General features: G+C 30.0%; 1 protein-coding gene across 2 annotated transcripts in view; it reads left to right on the forward strand.

The window, feature by feature from the left end:
• The window catches only part of LOC122502923 (pyruvate dehydrogenase (acetyl-transferring) kinase, mitochondrial), a 45,295-nt gene extending 42,627 nt beyond the window's left edge, over positions 1 to 2,668 (forward strand). For both annotated transcript variants that reach the window (XM_043613268.1, XM_043613269.1), the window contains exon 7: positions 1,259 to 2,668. In XM_043613268.1, coding sequence (XP_043469203.1) covers positions 1,259 to 1,447 — 189 coding nt within the window. In that variant the 3' untranslated portion in view covers positions 1,448 to 2,668. The remainder of the gene's footprint in view (positions 1 to 1,258) is intronic.
• Positions 2,669 to 21,758: the final 19,090 nt, after the last annotated feature.

The raw sequence follows: 21,758 nt of genomic DNA on the forward strand, positions 1-21,758 counted from the left end.
TTTTAATCGTTTTTGAAATTATAGTTTCAGAAATTTTAGCAAAATTTAAATTATTTTCAAAAATTTTCCTCAATTCAATGATTATCAATATCTACTATTTTAATAAAATTTTTCAAAAGAATTCAATAAACAAATTTTGATAAAATTCTACGCAAACATTTATATATTTTTTCATACATAATAAAAATATAAGAGGAGTTCAATTATTTACAAATTTGTTAAAAAATTTCTTCGTAATAATTCCATCATTTTCATAAACAATAAAATTTTTTAGAGAGATTCAATTATTTTCGTAAATAATGAAATTCACTTTAAGAATTCAATTATTTTCATAAATAATAATACTCATTGAATTCAATTTTTAGAAACATTTAATTAATCAATAAATTATTTATTTTTGTATTTAATTAATTGTAAAATCAAGAATTAAATAATTAAATTCTCGTAGAATTGTGTAATAAAAATTAATTTAAAAATGAATGTTGGTAAACAAATTTTATTAATAATTGGTATTGCAGCGTGAATTTTTAGAAATAATTGAATTTTGAAAAGGTTTCAAATTAAAATAATTGAAAATCTGAATTTTTCATACTTTTAACTAAGAATTGTGTAGAATTAATTTTATTGAAAAAGTTTAATTGGATTTTTTTTTTTAAATTATTTTAAGTTAGAAATTGTAGAAAATAATAATTGAATGAAAGTGATGAAAATATTTTTGAAGAAGTTAAAGTAATAATATTTTTATAATATAAAATAATTATTTTATCACTCGGTCTCTCTAATTATTATAAAACATGAAGAAATCGATCACTCCGAGTTCACAAACTGATTCTTTTATTTTGGGAAAAAACCTTACATATTCCCGTATCTTACAATTTTTTTGTAGAAAATTTTCAGTTTTCATATTCAATTATTATTTAAAATTTAAACTAAATTTACAAGTTTTGTATTAGAATTCGTGGCAATTTCATAGCTTATAAGGCAAACAAAAAAGACACAAAAACCAATATTCCAGTTCATATTTTATTTTCATAAAAATAAATTTGAATTAAAAATTTGTACGTTCTATTATTTTTGAAATTTCTAATTAAAAAATTAAGAAAAAAGTTAGCCGCGCGCGAATTATTGACCGTATAAAAATATAATCTATCAAAAACAAAAGTTTAAGTATAAATGACTGACATCGACCTTAAATAATTATTTTTAAAAATTATTTTACATGAATCAGATAATTAATCTCTTTTTATATATTTTTTAGGCATTATCCAACGAGGCGAATGAACTTTTGCCTATATTTAACAAGACGTCCTGCAAATTTTATAGAACCCCGGTGTCCACTGCGGATTGGAGCAGTCAATGTGGCGGAAGTATGGCCACAAGACAATTAAATTTAAGTCAAAATCAAGGACACAGACTTCCTCAAGGAATACAAGTCGGCCAATGCTAGCAGGAATATTTTGAAATAGATGAGGGGTTTAAACTCTTCAAATAACTGTTTTGAGACTCTTCACAAATGAAATGGCTATGAAATTATTATTTTATTTTTATCGCTGCCTGAGTAATATTTTATTCAGTAATGAAAACGGTTAATAAAATTATATTTCAAAAGTTATCAATTCATGTGCTCTTTTATGTATGAAGCTTTAAGTGTGTATTCTAAATTACACCATGCAGAATATTAATTCACCTTAAATGTAATTTTTTTTTAGTAAAAAAAAAACTTAAAATAACAGCGCAATGGTTACAAAATTATTTTATTAAACTTATTTTAAGTATTTTATGGAAGCTTCTTTAATTTTTAATAAAACCGACCTAACACCTGTAACATGAAAAATGAATTCCACTAAAAAAAACAACTGTGATTTGATAAGTAATGTTATTTTAGCTAATAGTCAAATATTTTTGTTATTATTATAAGACACAATGCGCCTGTTTAGACGACGTGGAAATCTACATTTTTATGTAGGCAACATAATTAATTGGTTTGTAAAGATATGTAAACTCCGTCTAAAATTATGAATCATGATGTGTTATGTTACATTTTATATGATGTAACATAATATTGCAAGAATTAGTACAATTCATATCTTTGTACCATTTTTAACTTAGGAAAATGAAGTTTTCTTAAAATTGGATGTTTTAAAAATCAAATTGTATTTCCTACTTTTGGTATAATGTATATTAGTCTAGTTTTTTTAAGTATATATATATATATATATATATATATATATATATATATATATATATATATTATCAGTCTATGTAGCATATAAATAGTAATTTTTTTCTTTTTATCAAACTGGAACAATTTCAAAAGAATAGATAAAAATTAAGCCCACATAGCTCATCATCTAGACACAATTTTGTACCAATGTTTCTGTAACGTTAATTAAATCTGAAAACCTAAAATGAAGCAATATGTTGGCTACATGTTGTGCTACTTAGACAGTTTCTAAAACAATAATGAAATGCGTTGTCTTATGTAACTAATAATTCTGTTTAATTAAATGTTTTTTTGTCAAATTTTTAAAATAAATATATATGTTATATATAATGGCTCATGAGCCTATTTCATGACTATTTTGATGTATAAGAAATAGGTTCACTGAAAATAAAATCTCATTTATTAATTAAAACTTTGTAAAAATAAAATTTTATTTTATACCAATGAATGATAAATATTATTTTCACAAAATACTGCAAAAATTCGTGTCTCTATGAACGATGATTCATGATGTTGTCACCTTTAGAACTATTTGAAACTTTACAGACTTCGCACTTGATAATTAATTTTTAAAAAGGATCAAAAAGTAGCTTTCCATCCAAAAAAGTAGTAAAAAAGTAGCTATCGAAAAATTAAAACTTAACGACCAAAAAAACTCATTTTAGAATCTTCACAAAACTGACAAAAATTCCATTCTTTATTTTAATTTCCTGACTTTTTCCTAATTTTCATGAAAAATATTTACTTCTTTCTTATCCTACTAATAAATTGAATTCCTGCAACGAATTTTATTATTCATCAAAGAATTTAAATATTTATAAAAATAATTTAATTCTTGCGAAGAATTTCATAAAAAGTTTTAAATAATTGATTTCTTTCAAATAATTTTAGGCAAATTCTAATTTATATAATTGAGTTTCTGAAAAATTCAATTTAAACACTTGTAACGCTAGTATTAAGGCAAAAAGACGAGTGTATAAATAAATGGGACGCATGAATCTTCCACAAATCCCATTTGACCTAATAACAAGTAACCGAAATTCACTTCGCCGAATCACCAGTTGCCATATAAGATGTATGTATTAGAATTATTATTTAATCTAATTTTCATTTTCCCGATGATTCATTTGCTCTAATTTTTATTCTGCAGATATATTCTTTAACAGAGATTTCGTTAGTCCGAAAAAACATTTGACCTAATTTTCATTTGTCCAGTTAATTGTTTGGACTAATTTTCGATTTTCCAATATTTCATCTGTTATAATTCCTATTTTTCTAAATCATTAATTAAAATTTGTTTTTTTATTCGAAATGTTTTTTAACCTAAATATCAATTGCTCTAAATGTAATGAGTTATAAATTTCATTTAATCGAAATGTCATTCGTTATAATTACCATTGTCTCGAATAATTATTTACCAGTATTTACTTTCTACAGAATTGTCATATAAACTATATCCTATTTGCTCTAATGTTTATTTAACAGAAATTTACTTACCTCGAAGTAGCATTCAGCCGAATGTTTATTTATCAGAAAGATTATTTATCATAACTTTTGTTTAGCCGAAACATTATTTCACCTAATTTTAAATTGTTATATTAATTGTTTGACATAAATCTATTTCTACCTTATGTTTATGTGACATATTGTTCTTTTATTCGAATTGTCAAATCGTCGAATGCTCAGAACATCTAATTGTCAGTTCGTCGAATGCTCAAAACGTCGAAATGTCTATTCGTCGAATCATCAAAACGTCGAATTGACAAAAATTCGAAAAATTTGTTTGATCCGATTATTTTTAACTTCCTTTAGAAGTTATGGAGGGTGGAAGAAAAATAAAAAAACTCATTTTTTGCAGAAAGTACTTAACCGATTTGAATGGAATTAAAATATATTATGAATATAGATAAGACAATTTACAAAAACAAAATTTTTAATTTTTTTCCAAAAAAAATTTAAAAGAAATTAATTCTGAAAATTTTCAACAAAATTTTTTTGATTTTTTTAATGATACACCTCCAATTTTTCTTTTAAAAAATACCTTAGAGTTTCCTCTTTAATATAAATTTTTTCCAGATTGTTAAAAAATGTAGTCTTTTCAAAAATTGACTTTTTTGAAAAAAAACTTGAAAAAGTCATTTTTTTCGGAAACTACTTAAAAGATTTTTTTGGAAATTTTAAATTAATTAGGGTAACGTAGTTTAGAATTATTTTTTTAAATTTTAAAATATTTTTATAAACTGTCTTATTTATGTTTATATCACATTTAAATTTCTTTTAAATAGGAAAAGTAGTTTCTGGACAAATGAGTTTTTTTCAAAAAAGTAATCTCTTGAAAGAACTACATTTTTCAAAAATCTGCAAAAAATATATATTAAAAAGGAAACTCTAAGGAATTTTTAAAAACAAAAATTAGAGGTAAAACTTTAATACAAAGTAAAAAAAAATTTTTTTTAAAATTTTCAAATTAACTTTTTTTTCAATTTTGAAATATTTTTTGTAAATTGTACTATTTATTGGACCAGAGATGATTCTATCACTCAGAGTGATTGTTAAATCACACCATTTATTGTCTTATTTATGTTTAAAATATATTTAAATTCCATTTAAATCGGTTAAGTGCTTTTCGAAAAAAATGAGTTTTTTTACTTTTCTTCCCCCTACATAACTCCTAAAGGAAGTTTAAAAAAATCAGCCCAATACACGATTTTGATTTAGGTTAAAATCAATTCTGCAGGTGGTGTGGAAGCTTCTTATGCAAAAATTGGATAGTGCATGTGTCAAAAGTATTTAAAATCTTTTAAGACCACCGTGCCCTTTAATAGCGTCAAATAATTATAATTATTTAGTCCAAATATCAAATTTATTTTTATTAAAACAAAGCAGTTTTTTGGATTCAAATAAATATCAATTTGCATTAAGTAAATGAATCATTTTCCATTTTCACTGTACGCAAAAGAATAATAAAAATAATATAAATTCAAATTTTGTACTATCGATTAAATAAAAATCGATCTAATTTGGAAATTATATATTCGATATGTTTACAATTATTATAAATTACAAGTGCAAAAATTTTAAGATTTTTATATACTATTCTTACCTATTATTTTTTAAAATTATTAAATAAATATTCCCCAAATGACATTAGACCGAACTGCATTTAGCATAATGTTTATTTTTACGAAATGTCAATTAATCGAACAGTATTTAATTTATTTAAACTCGTTTTGAACCCGAAGGTTTATACAAGCGGAGCCTCATAACAGAGAGTCTAAAAATATTTACAACGAATACAGAGTTAATGACAATTACAGAGTTCTACTGATACGCTCTCTCAAAATTTTAACTATCAATTGTACAAATCTTTTTATTATAATAACATTTTCTGAAGACATAATATTGAGCCAAGCTTGAAATGAATCTGCAACATTCATCACTTCCGAAAAATAAAATTTACAAATATGCACACAAGCAGGACAATCAATTAACAAATGGAACAAAGAGTCATAATCTGTTTTACAAAATGCACAAACACAATTCTTTTTAAAGCAGTACACAAAATTCTCAGCTATAATTCGACAAAAGTCAGTTTTTAAAAAATCAAAATAGTGGATCCATAAATCCATATGGCGGACATAAAAAGTTACAAAGTTGGAAACACCCTCCTCTTTTTTAATAGGGGCTTGGGACCGGCAATGGCAGAGTTTCATCTCTTTTCTTTTAATTTTTTTTGTTTTTTTAAAATGTTTTAAATGTTTTTTTAAAATTTTTAAATACTTTTATTAATTTTGTTTTCTTTAAATATTTTTATATTTGTCGTAACAAACGACAAAAGACAAGTGACGAACCATAAAAGACGAATGACAAAAAAACAAAAGAAAATCAAGAGAAAAAAAGGGCAAATGTCAAACGACAAAAAACAGTATTATTCTCCTATTTTTAATAATATTATTGTAACAGTCGTAACATTAGATTCGCCATTTAAAAATTTTGTAAGAATGATTCGATATTTGTATTTACACACCCCGCAAACTTTCAAGAAGCAGCATTCAGTCCTATATTGTCAATTTTTAATTTTTGACTATCATATTGTATCCATTATTTTAAAGTTAGAGAAACTGACTTCAGATTCGTAATAAGTGACCTAGAAAAACCTAAGCGGTAATTTTCAAACAAATTTGATGGATTTTTTATTTCTTCGTCCAACATATTGAATCCTCCATTTTTAATTTTAATAAACTGACTTCAGATTCAGCATCAGCGACTTTAAAAACCTCCGAATGCCAACTTTTAATCAAATTTGTTTCATTTTTAAATTTTGTCTGACATATTGGATCCGCCATTTTGAATTTTGACAAACTGACTCCAGATTTGAAATGAGCGACCCCAAAAACCACCGAAAGACTACTTTCATGTAAATTTGATTAATTTTTTAATCTATCGTCCGCCATATTGAATCCGCCATTCTAAATTTTGAAAAACTGACTTCATATTCGTAATCAGCGACCCCAATAACCCCTAAGAGCCAATTTTCAAGCAAATTTGTTTCATTTTTAAATTTTATTTGCCATATTGGATCCGCCATTTTGAATTTTGAAAAACTGACTCCAGATTTGTAATCAGCGACCCCAAAAACTCCCGAGTGACAACTTTCAAGTAAATTTGTTTAATTTTTAATTTTTGTCCGCCATATTGGATCCGCCATTTTGAATTTTAAAAAATTTTATTTTCGCAAATTTGCAAAATTTAAAATAATTATTTGTATTTGAAAGTACTAGTATCCAGTAATATTTTTACGGAGTATTTCAAAAATATTTAAATTATTTATATTTTTTATTGTTAATTAAAAATGCACTGGGCCGCGTGTCACTTGGCGCGGCGTGAGGCGAGGCACCCGCGACGCAATTTATTCTTTAAAATTTAATAACTCAAAAACAAAAAAAAGGGCATTATGCAAATTTATATGCCGATAGGAAAAAACCTCAGCCTTCGTTTGCAATAATTTATTTTCAAATAAAACGGACCGACTTTTGGGAAATTAAAAATTAAATATTAATTATAAAAAATTAGTGTAAATTTTTAAAATATTAAAAAATAAAATTCACCATTGGAAGTTATTCTTAAACAAAATGGTTCATACAATTCAATGTTTAGTTTAAAATTTATTAAATGACAATTCGCAACAGTGACATTTTGCAAAAGTGCCAATTCGTAAAAATGTCGATTCACAAAAGTGATATTTCGTAAAAATGCGCCTCAAAATAACTTAGAAAAGTTACATCCAAAAGTCTGTTTTCATAAATGATACTGTCACTGCTAAAGTAACTCTTCCCTATCGAAAATTCTCACATCGGAACCCATATAGAAATCAATATATAAAACTGCAATGGTAACAATATGATAAATAATAATTGATATTATATTGGAAATTATATTGGAAACTATATTAGAACTAATGTTGGCATTTGGGACACGTTCCTATATAGTTTCCAATATAAGTTCCATTCTACTTCATCTCCGTATTTAAATTTATTTTTAATATTAAACTGTATATGTATATTAAAGTTATGTTGAAATGGAAAATAAGTATATATTTATATTTCTTTCTAATGATTAAAAAATAATACAAATGAAAATAAAAGGGTAAATTATACATAAGATAGAAAGAAGCATGTAAACATTGTGTCTTTATTAAGTCTTATAAATTCAAGACAATTTAGAATTTTTATAAACACTTATTTTTATATTAGTGCTTTGAAACAAACTGTAGATTAATAATTGTTACAAATATCTATTAATAATAATGAACAAACACTTTTAAATTTCATGGGAAAAAAACATTTCTTCGCTTTTGATTTTTACAATTTTCAACCCGTCAGCACTCGCGCATAGAGAAAAAGTCTCACGCAACACTACTCAACCTATAGGGAACTCTTGGAGTGCGAGTGAGACACTAAAAAGCGATAGTGCTGACAGGTTAATGAAATCAATTGTGTCAATTCTCTTTAAAATGATAAATTCTTTTTTCGAAAATTACTTTGAAATAAACTATTACCTACTATTGATCACAATGCATTGTCCGTTAATTTTAAAAAGTTCCTCTTTTACTGTGTAAATGAAGAATGTCTATAAACATCCTTTTTTTTGCTTATGGACTTTTGGGAAATCTGCCTACAGATACCTTGGATTCCGCACTCCAAGGTTATGTGGGGTTGGTACAATGAAACAAAAAAAAGAATTATAAAAAAGGTAAATCAATAAATATTATAATAATTTTAATAAACTGGCGACCTACTGCCTGCCCGACCCACTAAATCCGTAACCCTTCTTTTTGAGCCCTATACCCACCCTCGGAACTGTCGTAAGACTTTAGCTTTCGAGGGCGGCGCTCCAACTCTGTCGATGATGCGACCTTGTTCGTTCCCTGCGGCTCTCCTGCGCCTCTCCTGCGCCAATAGTTAAAATGTAAAACTATTTTAAGGTCAAAGCACCATTCACAACACAACAATAAAAAACAAATGTTAAAAAAGTGTAAAAAAAAGTCTAAAAATAAAATTGTAATTGGACATAGTCAACAGAAACAAGAAAGTAAACATATTGACAGTAAAGTTCAAAAGATAAAATTGTAAAAGGACAAATAAAAATCACAAAACAAATTAAAATTGAAAAAGGACAAATGAAAAACACAGAATAATTAAATTAAACAGAACAAAGTAAAATGTTGACTAAAGACATAAAAGCTGTGGTGTGAAATTAAGCCTTTTTTCTACTTTTGGTCCTTGCGAAAGTCTTCTTCGCCTCCTCAAGAGCAGTTCGGAAGACCCTGCAAGTTCCACTTTCCGCAACGTGATGAACGTTTTTCGTTTCTGGGAACTTTTCCTTACACAAAAAGCAAGAAGCATTCCTCTTGCAATCCACAGCCTTGTGATCGACTTCACCGCACTAAAGGTATTTATCGCGCGACTGGTCACTCTCAAAAGTTTGTATCTGTTGACTGTACTTATGAAACGATTATGAATGCGAGTTTCCGAAAAACTTTTGCGGACGTACAGTTTGACACACAGATGTTCTCAATGTATATTCATAACCTCTCGCATGAAAAACGATCGTGGCAACGTCGCAAGTTTGGCGTATGGCCGTCTTTAAAATTTCGCGCCAAAAGTAGCAGACGAGCTGTAGTATTTAACAAGCGCTATTGCCACGTTCACGAATTCACCTGTCATTTACAATAAATGTTAAAATAAATTTTCAAGTTTGATGTTAAATATCTTTTAAACAAGACGGTGAAAAATTTTCATTTTTTTTATAAAAGTTCATTTTGGTTCAATAAATAAAACTTTAGTTTTTCTAAAACATTTGTCGATTAGTATAAGTGCAAAAATTAAAAATCTGTGGTTTTCATATGGTTTTCCTATACCGTACATGTTAAAAATCGAAACTTTGATTTCATTTTTTGAGACTTACAGACGGTCAATTTTATTTTAATAGGCCTTATTTTGTAGATAAATATCCAAAGAATAATTATGTGAAATTTAAAAAAAAACTGTTGAAAACGAATTTACGCGACAAATACCTTAAAGCACGCAGTCGATCTATCCGTCCTGTTACATTCTCTTGCTAGGTGACCATAGCCGAGGCATCGGTGACACCTCACTATCATAAGCCTCCTTCTGATCGGGCATGACATAAAACCAATTTTTATGCGTCCGAGCACCACCAGCTTTGCAGCCTGATCCTGGTCAGTGACCACAACTGCGAGTTTCATTTCCCGCTTGTTAGGTCCAAGAACCGTCACTCTTCTGCTTTCTGCCGATTCACTTATGAGACCTGATAGTGCCTCCTGTACCTCGTCCTCCTGGGTAAGGCAATCCAGGTTGCGAATTTCCAGAGTAATCCTTCGGTCCGCGTTCTGCACCTTACCCAAATCACCCACAACTCTGGTCACTTCCTCAGTAAACACGTTCTCGTCTGCGGAACCACCTATCCTAATGAGGAGGTCTCCCTTCTTGGTTGGTCTTGCTCCAACTACTCTAGTCTGACTTTTCTCCGAGTTTACCTCCTTGTGGACCTTTCCTAGCACCTCGGCAAAAGACCTTCCTTCCGCGACCCTAACGATCATATTGACGTTCGTCTGTACTTTGCAAGACTCTAGCATCTTGCGTACCTCTTCCTCGATCTTTTCAATACAAGCCGCCTCCTTCCCTCGCAGCTTAATGCAAGTGTCCCTATCCTGGTGGTCAATAGCAGTAGCATCAGCAGATGCGTTGCTGAAAACGCTAATGCAGCTGCCCACACTTGAATCACTGTCTCTCCTGGGTCCTAGTCCACCACTTTTGTCTACTTGGATTCTTTCCACGATGATCTGTGGAATCTTTAAAGCGTTTTTGCCCTCCTGCATCCACGGGCCACCGGCCATCGCCCCCACGCCTTATGCTTGACGATCGGAACCGGAGAGGGATTTAGCCGAAGCATTACCCTGCAGGTAATCATTTTTTTACCGCTCATTTTCATGATTCGTGCTGTTTTGGTTGTCCTTTAGTGAAAAGCCCTGCTACCACGACAAGGTCTACCGAACATATCCAAGATGCCAGTCGTGTCTGGCAGCGAACCTACTTCTCCCAGCACATCAAAGAAATCAGTCGTGTCTGGCAGTGGACCCACTTCTCCTAGCCCATCGAAGAAATCGATGATGTTCGGCAGTGGATAACCATCAGCGGGGTTATAAACATCCATTAACATTAATAAAAATACAAGTTTGGAACTGAACAGAAATATTTACGGTTTACATCAAGTGACATGTGAACGCACACTTTATATATTTCATTAGTTTGTTTCATATGTTTTTGAATACAATAATTGTGTCTTTCCTACGAATTCATGTAACAAACGATCGGCTAAATCTATATTAGAATGTGTCATTTCGTCTTTAATTAAAAGATACAGAGCATTTGCAAATAAATTCCAGTGATTAAAAAGATCGTCAGGTAATATAGTTTCTAAAATTGGACAACTGTAAAATAACGTCCAATTTTCCCATTCCCGGGCTTTCCAAAACGCTCTTTCTGAAAAAGAACGTGTTAGTTTAGAGATTTAATGGGGAACTTTTAATTTATTTAATGCCTTATCAATGTTAGGAATCCCGATTTTAGGAAATAAAGCACTTTTCTTGTCATTCCCAAACCAAATTGTGGCAAACTGTTTGGCTATGCCGGATACACAGTGCATACTGTCAAATACACAACCGAAAATAAAATTGAATGAAATTAAATTAATTGAGACGGGCTTTTAACACAAAAAACAGGTTTCCCTAACTCATTTGCTGAGTTCATGTGCTTTATGGTGTCTACGTTGTTTTGACTTTCTATATTATTATTTGCCAAATTTATTTTATATTTCCCGAACGCTTATTATTAACATTTTCATTCTGGACCCACTTTCCAGGATGAAGACATTGTAGGCATCCATAACCACTATTAAATTGGCCGAATCCCATAACTGGAGCTCTAGCTACTGAATCACAACATGAAACTTGAGTAAAAACTTTTACGGAAATTTTTTTTTCGTTTATATTACACTTAACTCCTTCTGTTGCATAAATGTTCATTTGCTCAACAAATGGTTTAAAAAATACATTCATGTTAGGTTTGTCTTTAGGGGTTACATGGGTCAAAACGACCTGAAAACGTATGTCTTTTTAATAATTTTTTTTCATAAAATAAATAAATTTTTTTATTTGAACACTTTGGAATCTGAAAGTACACTATTAAATGAGAAAGATATTAAATTTTTGATAAAGAATATTAAAAATCAGGCCCGTAGCAACAGTTCTTCGGGCCCCTTTTAAAAAAAATTGCTTTTGCGGTGGTCAAGATATCTTTTGACTGCTTCATCTAAAATCAAAATACAAAAAATTTTCTGTTAGTAGGTGAATATATCTCGTGATTAAACGAAGGGTTTTCAAAGAAATTGAAATTTGAATGATTGACAGTGTCTTTTATCAAAAGTTAAAAATTTTAGAACCATTAAGACCGTGTAAAATCGGTTCTAATTAACAAAAAAAATATTCCTTCGTTCAATCACGAGCTATACTCATCCACTAACAGAAAATATTTGGTTTTTTGATTTTCAATGAACCGGTCAGAAGATATCGTGACCACCGCTTTTTTGGAAGGGTTCTCAAAGAACCTGTAGATACGGCCCTGATTTTAAATATTTTTTAACGAAATTTTTACAAGTTACTCTTTTAATAGTGTACTTTAAGACATAAAAACACTGAAATAAAAAATTTATTTATATTATGAAAAAAAAAATTAAACAATCATACATTGTCTGGACGTTTTGACCCATGTAACCCCTTTACCAAACCAAAGACCAACTAAAATTAAATGTTTTGTTCTTATATGAATTGGTAGTTAATTAAACATAAGGAAAATAGGCTTCACGTAAATTACTAACAAAACCGCGATATAATTTTCCATCATAGATATCGCGTACATAACCTTTTTCATATAATCGGTCGTTCATAACATAACTGTAATAACTACTGTTACATTCAATCAATTTAGAAATATGAGAAGAAGCATTCATTGTAACGAAAAAGTCTTTGTTCTTATAGTCTTTTGTGTTTATCTTTCTTTTGCATATTTTACACTTAAAAAATTTTGTTTTTCGTTGAAATTTACTGATATATGAATTACAATTTGTGTACGTTGCATGGCGATCCGCACGATTTTTTGGATAGAATAATTTGTCTATCAAATATTTTGTATTTGGCAAGATCTTACAGGAAACCATGCAGTTTATTAATTTAAATAAGTTTCTGAATTGGTTACCCCCAATTAACCAATTTTATAAAAATCCATTCATTAAAGATGAGAATTTTCACATATTCAAATTTAGAAAGTACATATTTTAAGGGAGGCAACCACATTAGAACGCTGTTTTAAGCCGTTTTTCGCGAATTTTTTTGAATGAAAGAAAACATTTCCTCTATGTTGTTCATATATTTAACTGTAACTCATATTTTTCTTAAGCGTTTGTATAAAAAATCTTCCAAATTGGGAGCTATTGCATATAGAGCTAGTCCGACGGAGTTCATGACTGCCGAGCAGTCCTGAGCCCACAAAATTTGTCCGAAAGCAAAAAATCAAGTTTATTCACATTTTATAAATATTTTATATATTATTAAGTACACTAACTTTTAAGTGAAAATATTGAAAAATTGACACTACTTTTAAAAAAATCTTCGTTTTTTTGCCTACTTTTTTGCAACTTTTTTATTTAAAAAAAGGTACTAAACAATTTTTTCCTTTTCAAGTTTAGTTTACTTAATAATAAATTTAATAACAAACAATTTCCAATTTTTCATTTTAAAATCGATCAATAACTTTTTGAGCTACACTGCACGGCAATTTCAAAAATCCTGTTTTGAGAGAAACGCATTTGCAAAAAAAGTATCAAAAATTGATATTTATACAAAAAAATTTTTTTTAAGTGATTACACTTTAATCGGCTATTCCAGCACTATATATATATCCCTTCATGTGCTTCATAAGTAGCATGTAAGTCTAATAATTCCTCTTTTCGTGACTTCCTGCTCTCCTTAGTCTCAGAAGTGCTACGCTTATTCTACTAATCTACGGTAACCTGGAGCGCGCTCCGTTCATCGCTAGTACAGCGAGGACTTCGAATTTTGCTTTAAAAACTTTTTTAGCCTATTTTTAAATACCTTAACCAACAATTTATGCAAACAAGAAAAAATCGACTTTTTCAGACGTCTAATGTGGTTTCCTCCCTTAAGGCGTACTTGCGTTTGCGAAGGCAAAAAATAGGCCCCACTTTAATGTTTTTTTCACAGTCATTTTATTTAAAATATTAAAAACGATTTTTGCACCTTAAAGTACATTATAAAAACTAAAAAAAGAAAATTTTTTTCGATTTTTAACCGTTATTTACGATTTGTAGAGGGCCTCAAACATTGCGATCTCAAATTTGTAAGAGTTTGCGGTGCCCCGCATAGAGCCTCTCCTGACTGTCTAAAATCAAAAAAACAAAATTTGTTCTTTAGTATACATTAATACCTAGTGGACGTATATGATGAAATTAAAAAAAGTAAAGAAAACGAAAATGCGGTACTTTTAAAGTCAATTTTTAAGAAATGATGATTTTGATCTTTTGAATTTTTGACTTTAAAAGTACCGCATTTTCGTTTTCTTTACTTTTTTTAATTTCATAATATACTTTCACTAGGTATTAATGTATACTAAAGAATAAATTTTGTTTTTTTTATTTTAGACAGTCAGGAGAGGCTCTATGCGGGGCACCGCAAACTCTTACAAATTTGAGAACGACAATTTTTGGGGCACTCTACGAATCGTAAATAACGGTTAAAAAACGAAACAATTTTTTCTTCTTTTAGTTTTTATAATGTACTTTAAGGTGCAAAAATAGTTTTTAATATTTTAAATAAAATGACTGTGAAAAAAAAACATTTTAGTGGGGCCCAGTTTTTGCCTTCGCAAACGCAAGTACACCTTAACGATTGGGGTACAAAATGTCCAAACCAAAATGGCCAAGACAAAATATCCAAACTAAAAGGTCCAAAAGTCAATATGTCCAAAGAACTAAAAATCCAAAAGTCAACATGTCCAAAGACCAAAAATCCAAAAGTCAACATGTCCAAAGACCAAAATTCCAAATATAAAAAAGTCCAAATAATGAAATCAATTAATTGTATAAAAATTCATATTCATTTTAAAGATTTAAGTACATGTAGTTTAAAAAAGATTAAATAAATTCAAAAATGCAAATGGCATCCAAGAGTCTTTAAATAATCAATTTTCCGATTGTCGTCTACATATTGCTGGTATTGCGACACAATACTTAAAATTCGTTCAATACACTTTTGAATTGACACCAGTAGAATGCTTCGTAAATAAAAATCCATTTACGTGCAGGTAACGAGTTTTACCTTTTGTTATAATGTCACAATTAATATTTTCACAAGCAGTATCCATCATTTCAATAAAAATTTAAATTTTTCAGAAAAGTAAATTTTTGAAGGCACAAGTAAAGACCGAGCGAGTCTTTATCTCATTCAGTACTAAAATCAAAATACAGTTTTAATAATGGACTAATGTTTCAAACTACTATGATTCACAGCTATTGTTTTCTTTCCTTCATTCAAAATTATCAATTAGTATAATTATCACGTCATTCTATTATAATAAGTATTTCAATTTTCGATGTTAGATAGAAATTTACAAAACTGAAATAATAAATAATAGAAATATAATTAAAAAATAATTTTAAATGTTATTTGCATGTACAATTTTGGACTTTTAATACAGCGGACATATTGTCATTGGACAATTAATTACTCGGATAATTTGTCTACGGACATTTAATTACATGGACATTTTGTCACTTGGACATTTTAATTCTTTGGACCTTTTGGATTGGCCATTTTGGTTTGGACATTTTGACCCCCTACCCACCTTAACACAAACATTTGAATATTATTTTATTTAAATTCTACTTTATAGTTTTCATATAAGTATTTAGCATTTATTTTGTTTTACTGAACATTAAAGGAATAATAATAATCTATTTTTTTAAATTTAAGAGCACTTGGAAAATAAGCTGACTGCCAACAAAATCGATGGAGCAGAAAGTCTCGCAAGGGTAAACAAGTTTTGGCCGTATATGACGCAAAAAATATCTGATGTGAGGCGCCAATTAGGATTGTCAGAACGAAACGGACAATAATAATAATAATTATTATAATAATAATAATACAAATGTTACCGTTTAAAATTAATAAAATAGAACTTCTATAATTTAAATTATATATATTGTTAAGTAAAGTAATATTGTTAATATTAGATGTCACTGTCGTAAAACAGCCTGCAGAAATGGCAATAAATTTTTGAACTCAAAAATTGGTAGTTCAGAACTAAATTTTATTGAAAGTTAAAATTATAAAAAAATTTTATTCGAATACGAACTACAGTTAATAATATAATAATATTATGATTTTTAATGATAATTAAATTAATTAATAAATGATTAAATTAATCAATTAATATTGATAAAATTGCAAAAATGACAGATAAAAGTCACAAAATAAATTAACATTGTAAAAGGACAAATAAATCACAGAATAAATTAAAATAGACGGAACAAACGAATTAAAAGCTGATTTAAATTACACTTTTTGGTGGTCATCGAGGTCTTTTCTCATCATAACTGAGATTATGAGGTTCTCGACATGCCGCCATTTTTCTTCTGACTTCTTCTGACTCACCTGCCTTTTGTGAGTTTCCTCTTACTTTTTGTTCTTGCGAGAGTCTTCTTCGCTTCTTCGAGTGCTGTCCTGAAGACTCTGTATCCACCACTACTGGCAATATGGTTCACATTCATCTTATCGCAATACTTTTCTTTACAAAGGAAACAACCTGGGGCCTCTTTTACAGTTTGTGAACTTATGATCGACTTCTCCGCACCTGAAATACGCAGTCGATCTGTCCGACGCCTCACATTCTTTTCCTATGTGGCCATAATCTAGGCATCTATGACACCTAGTGACCATTACTCTCTTCCTAATTGGGCACGGCATAAAGCCTATCTTTATGCGTCCCACTTCATGCAGCCTTTTCGCTTCCTCTGGGTCGGTGACTACAACCGCGAGCTTCATCCCTCACCGGTTTGGTCCAAGGACCTTCACCTTTCTGCTTCCTGTCTTCTTCAGGACATTTTCCAACACTTTTTGGACTTCTTCTACTTGAGTAAGGCAATCCAAGTCGCGAATCTCGAGCGTCACCCTTCGATCTACAGACTGTACCTTACATATGCCTTCCACCGCTTTGGAAACCTCCACGGTGAAGACCTCTTTATTGGAGTCGCCTCTGTTTTTAATTAGGAGGTCACCCCTTTTTGTAGCCTTTGCAACTACGTTCTTTGTGAGGCTAACGTCCGGTTCAACCTCCTTACGAGGCTTACCCAAAACGTCGGCAAGGGTCCGACCTTGAGCCACTCGGATGACCTACGTTGATACCCTTGCTGCCTCTTGCTCCAGTTTTTGACATTCTGGCTTCAGTTTATCCTCCGCACTCTTGTCCACCTTCTTTGGAGGTGCTTACTCCTTTTTCTTTTTGATAGTTGCGGCTTGAGTCCCCTCTGGACTTCTGGAACTAGGTCATCTCTTCGGTGCGTATAAGACAGCACGCTTTAACTGACGTTTATAGTGGCGCTCTCGCGGTTACCTTCTACCATGGAGATAGTACATCCTAGGTACATATCCGCTTCGTCAGCCTCCGCGTGCTTCGCCTTTGCTTCTTTCAGCAGGACTTAAAGGACTTTAAGTCCGTCCTTAACGGTCCTATTTACATTCTTCTTGATGTCACAAGAGTTACTCATCCTGTTACGTAGTGGGTTCGACGTAACGTTACCTTTTTTTCTTAAGTTATTTATGTGAATATTTAAATAGAATTACTAAAATTAAATTATTAAAAATTGTTTATTCAATTGTTTAAGGTTTTAAATTAATAACGAACACTGATATTTATAGTTCGAAAATTAAGCAAAAACCAACTTTTATTAGTTTATTATCACTTACAGTTTTTACACAGTTTTTAGGATAATGTTTTAACTTCACAAATGTATTTAAATTATAATAATATTTGAGTACGAATCAAATATTGAGAGCGAAGTATAAAAGGCACGATAATACGAGTAATCTGACAATTTTTGATTTAACATTGGCTTTCATAGTTAACATAATAGGAGGGATTTATCCCTTCTATAAACAATTTGACCAATCAAATTTCTGACGTCATATAATTTTATGTTCGTTTAACCAATTAATATAAAATAAGCTTAGACTAAAATTGTTTCTAATTGATTTTTTCTAGAAAGGGACTTCTTCCACTTCCTCTTCTTGTTACGTCCACGGTGTTTTGTGGATCCAACCTCTCCACAATGATCTGTGGAACCTTCAGTGCGGCGTTGCCCTTCTGCATCCACGGGCCACCGGTCATTGTTCCCACGCTAGGCGCTTGACAATCCGAACCGGTAGGGGATTTAGCCGAAGTATTACCCTGGAGGTATTCCTGTTTTTGACGGTCGCTCATCATGTTCGTTTCTTTCTTTTCGGTTGTCCACTGTCCGTTAGTGAAAAGCCCCGCCACCACGGCAAAGTTTACCGAACATATCCATGATGTCTATCATGTCTGGCAGTGGATAAGCATCCACTAATCCCAGTACATCAAAGATGTTCGGAAGTGGACAACCATTGGCTGGGTTTAGGTCATATTCACATTCGTCCGACTCCCTTACATTTAAATGACTACGATTTTCAGAGCCACCTAGCGGTGTCCAAGTCGATCTAATGCCCCCACTACCATTGCTCCATATCCCACAAAATTTAAAATTCTTTATGTAATTCTTATATTGAATTACAATAATTGTATAATTTTATTTTATAATATTATCACAATCACCATTATTATAAATCAATGTAAAAATTTCATAAATTATGTATCGTCATCTTAAATCCCGTTGAACGGCAATCCCTTACGATGCATTTTACCATGGTTTCTGCACACCAGATGATACTGATCTAAAAACAGGATACTTAAAATTTTGATAAAAAATTTAATTAATAATTCATTTTTTAAAAACACTTCTAAATATAGGGGAGAGTGGGGCAAACCGGCCAGGTGTCAATATCTCCGAAATGGCGAAATTGTCAAAAGTCATGTTTAGAAATTTGAAACAACCATGTGTAGTATACCTTATTTTTTCAATTTGACATTTTTTACTTTTATTTGTAGCAAAGCTGGGAGCAAAAGTTTTTTTAGTTCTTTTCTACACTTTTACGAATTTTTTCTTAAGGAAATTCTGAGGAAATCATGTAATATTTCTAAATATTAGGTCTTAGGTTTTGAAGGTACACACCTCAGGAATATTTACCACCAAAAACTTTGATGAATTTGCAAAGGGTTTTTTAAACAAATATTAATACTCAAAATGGGCCTGCGGGTCAAATTCGTTAATTTGTTAATAAAAAAAATAAGTACATTTTTTTAAAATATTTTTTTCAGATCTAAATAAATTTTGAAACCTTTCTGAAGTTTGCTATTAGTGGGCAAAATAGTTGTAATTTCAAAATATAAAATATAGAAATTCTGATTTCAAGATGTCAGAATCAAAATTTTGAAAAAATAAATGCATTATAGTAAAAAAATCAAAATTTACACCAACATTCAAAAAGTTTGCAAATTCGATTAAAAATGTATACTCGGGGGTTTTCGAAGTCGTTGATGACGAATCCAATGTCAGTTTTTCAAAATTTAAAATGTCGGATACAATATGGCGGACATTTTTTTTTAATTTTGGATTTGCTTGAAACTTGTCACTCGGGGGTTTTCGGAGTCGCTGGTGATGAATCAAATGTCTGTTTTTAAAAATTTAAAATAGCTGATAGAATATGGCGGACATTTTTTTAACAAAATTTTGTTTTTATAATAAAAGTAGAACAAATTTTACAAATGCCGGTTTCATAGAATAGCTATAAAGAGAGAGCAAGAATTTAAATTCCATTGAAATATCCTAACGCATTTCACCTTTCCAATAAGGTCATGGGTGAAGTGGATCTCCACGATTTGACATATTGGATCCACCATTTTGAATTTTAAACAAGTGACATCGGGATCGTCATCAGCGACCTCGAAAATCCCCGAGTGACAAGTTTCAAGCGAATCCAATTTTTTTAAAAAATATATCCGCCATATTGGATCCGCCATTTTGAATTTTGAAAAACATCGGCAGTGGTGTCCAAATGACTAACTTGCCATTTAACAAAATCACACAAATTTTTCACAGCAAATGTGTTTTCAGACTGAGTCGCTCCAAACTTAACCTTCTTTCTGTGTAAAATTGAGATTTGGTCAAATGACAAGTTTGGCCTACCGTTTTTACTGTGTATATAAAAATTAGAAATTTCAAAATAAATAGATCCCATCGTCTGCCCACGATCGGACAAGGCTTAAAAATTATTAATTTAGTGCTAGTTTCTTACAAAAAGTTTTGAAAAAAATTGATCGATACATACATTGTTAAAAATAAAATTTTATTTTAAAAATTTTAAAATCTTATCGTAAATTATTTAAAAAATTTTTAAAAATATTTTTATTAAAAACTATGCGTTAAAACAAAACTTTTCATTATGAAAACGTCCAATTTGATCAATTTTTGACCGAGTTATAAGCATTTAAAAAAAATTTACGTAAAAAATGTCATTTTTCAAAAATCTGTATCTCCTGAACCGATTTATGAAAAAATTTGAAAAAAATCAAGATAGCTCATTTCAAAGAGTACTAAAAGAAAAAAAATGTTTAAAAAAATTTGAGATGCAAAAGCAAAATAATTTCCGATTTGGCGTGGAATGCCCCATATGTATATTTATTTATTATTATTAATATTATAAAATAATATTTAAAAAAGTAGAAAAGAAAGCAAAAATAGTATTAATAGCTACCACAATATTTAGCATTTTTTTGTTTTTTTTATTAATTTTTTAAAATTAAATAATGTTTGTAACTGTATACTGTGTTCTGTGATGACGTAATATCGATATATCTCTAAAGTTTCGAGAGAATTCGAGTTTCAAAATTGAGTATCAAGCTAGTGCTTCGATTTTTCTCGAACTTTCTTTTTTAAGAAAGGACTTTAGTAGTAGCAGGTTCACCCGAACGCTATCAGACAATCAAAATTTTGGGAAAAAGTCATTAAAAATTTATTTCTTCCGAATTTAAGAATTCTAATCATCTGTAAATCACTTGAGTCCTAGTAGAGACTGATTCCTATACAATCCTGATGAATACAGAATTTTATTTCAAATCTTTAGTAGTAGCAAGTCCACCTGAACGCTATCAGACAAATAAAATTTGGGAAAAAGACATTAAAAATTTATTTCTTCCAAATTTAAGAATTCTAATCATCTAAAAATCACCTGAGTTCTAGTAGGGACTAATCCCTACACATTTCTGAAAAATGCAGAATTTTATTTCAATTTTTAAGTAGTAGCAGGTCCACCCGAACGCTATCAGACAATCAAAATTTTCGCAAAAGTTATTATAAATTTAGTCTTTCGAATTTAAGAATTCTAATCATCTGAAAATCACTTGAGTTCTAGTAGGGACTTACCCGAACGCTATCAGACTTGAGGAAATTCTTTCACATGGGTAAGAAAGAAGAGAAATGTTTGTTTCTGTTTCTATAGACATATACTTTTTTAAATGATGATTAAACCATAAGTATACAGAAATACAAAGTTTAATTATTCTTTTACTTTTTATTAATAATGAATATATGAACACATTCTTAATGTCGTTTTAACATACAGTTTGCAAATCTTTTGAACTTACTAATTTAATGAAAAGATATATAGCTATATAAAAGTCGATAGGTTTAACGGGGCTCTAAAGAAGACAAGATAGAAGCGATTGAGTTTGCGAGGATCTAAATAGGA

Source organism: Leptopilina heterotoma, unplaced genomic scaffold (assembly GCF_015476425.1).
Source record: "Leptopilina heterotoma isolate Lh14 unplaced genomic scaffold, ASM1547642v1 Lhet_24, whole genome shotgun sequence".
Lineage (NCBI taxonomy): Eukaryota > Metazoa > Arthropoda > Insecta > Hymenoptera > Figitidae > Leptopilina > Leptopilina heterotoma.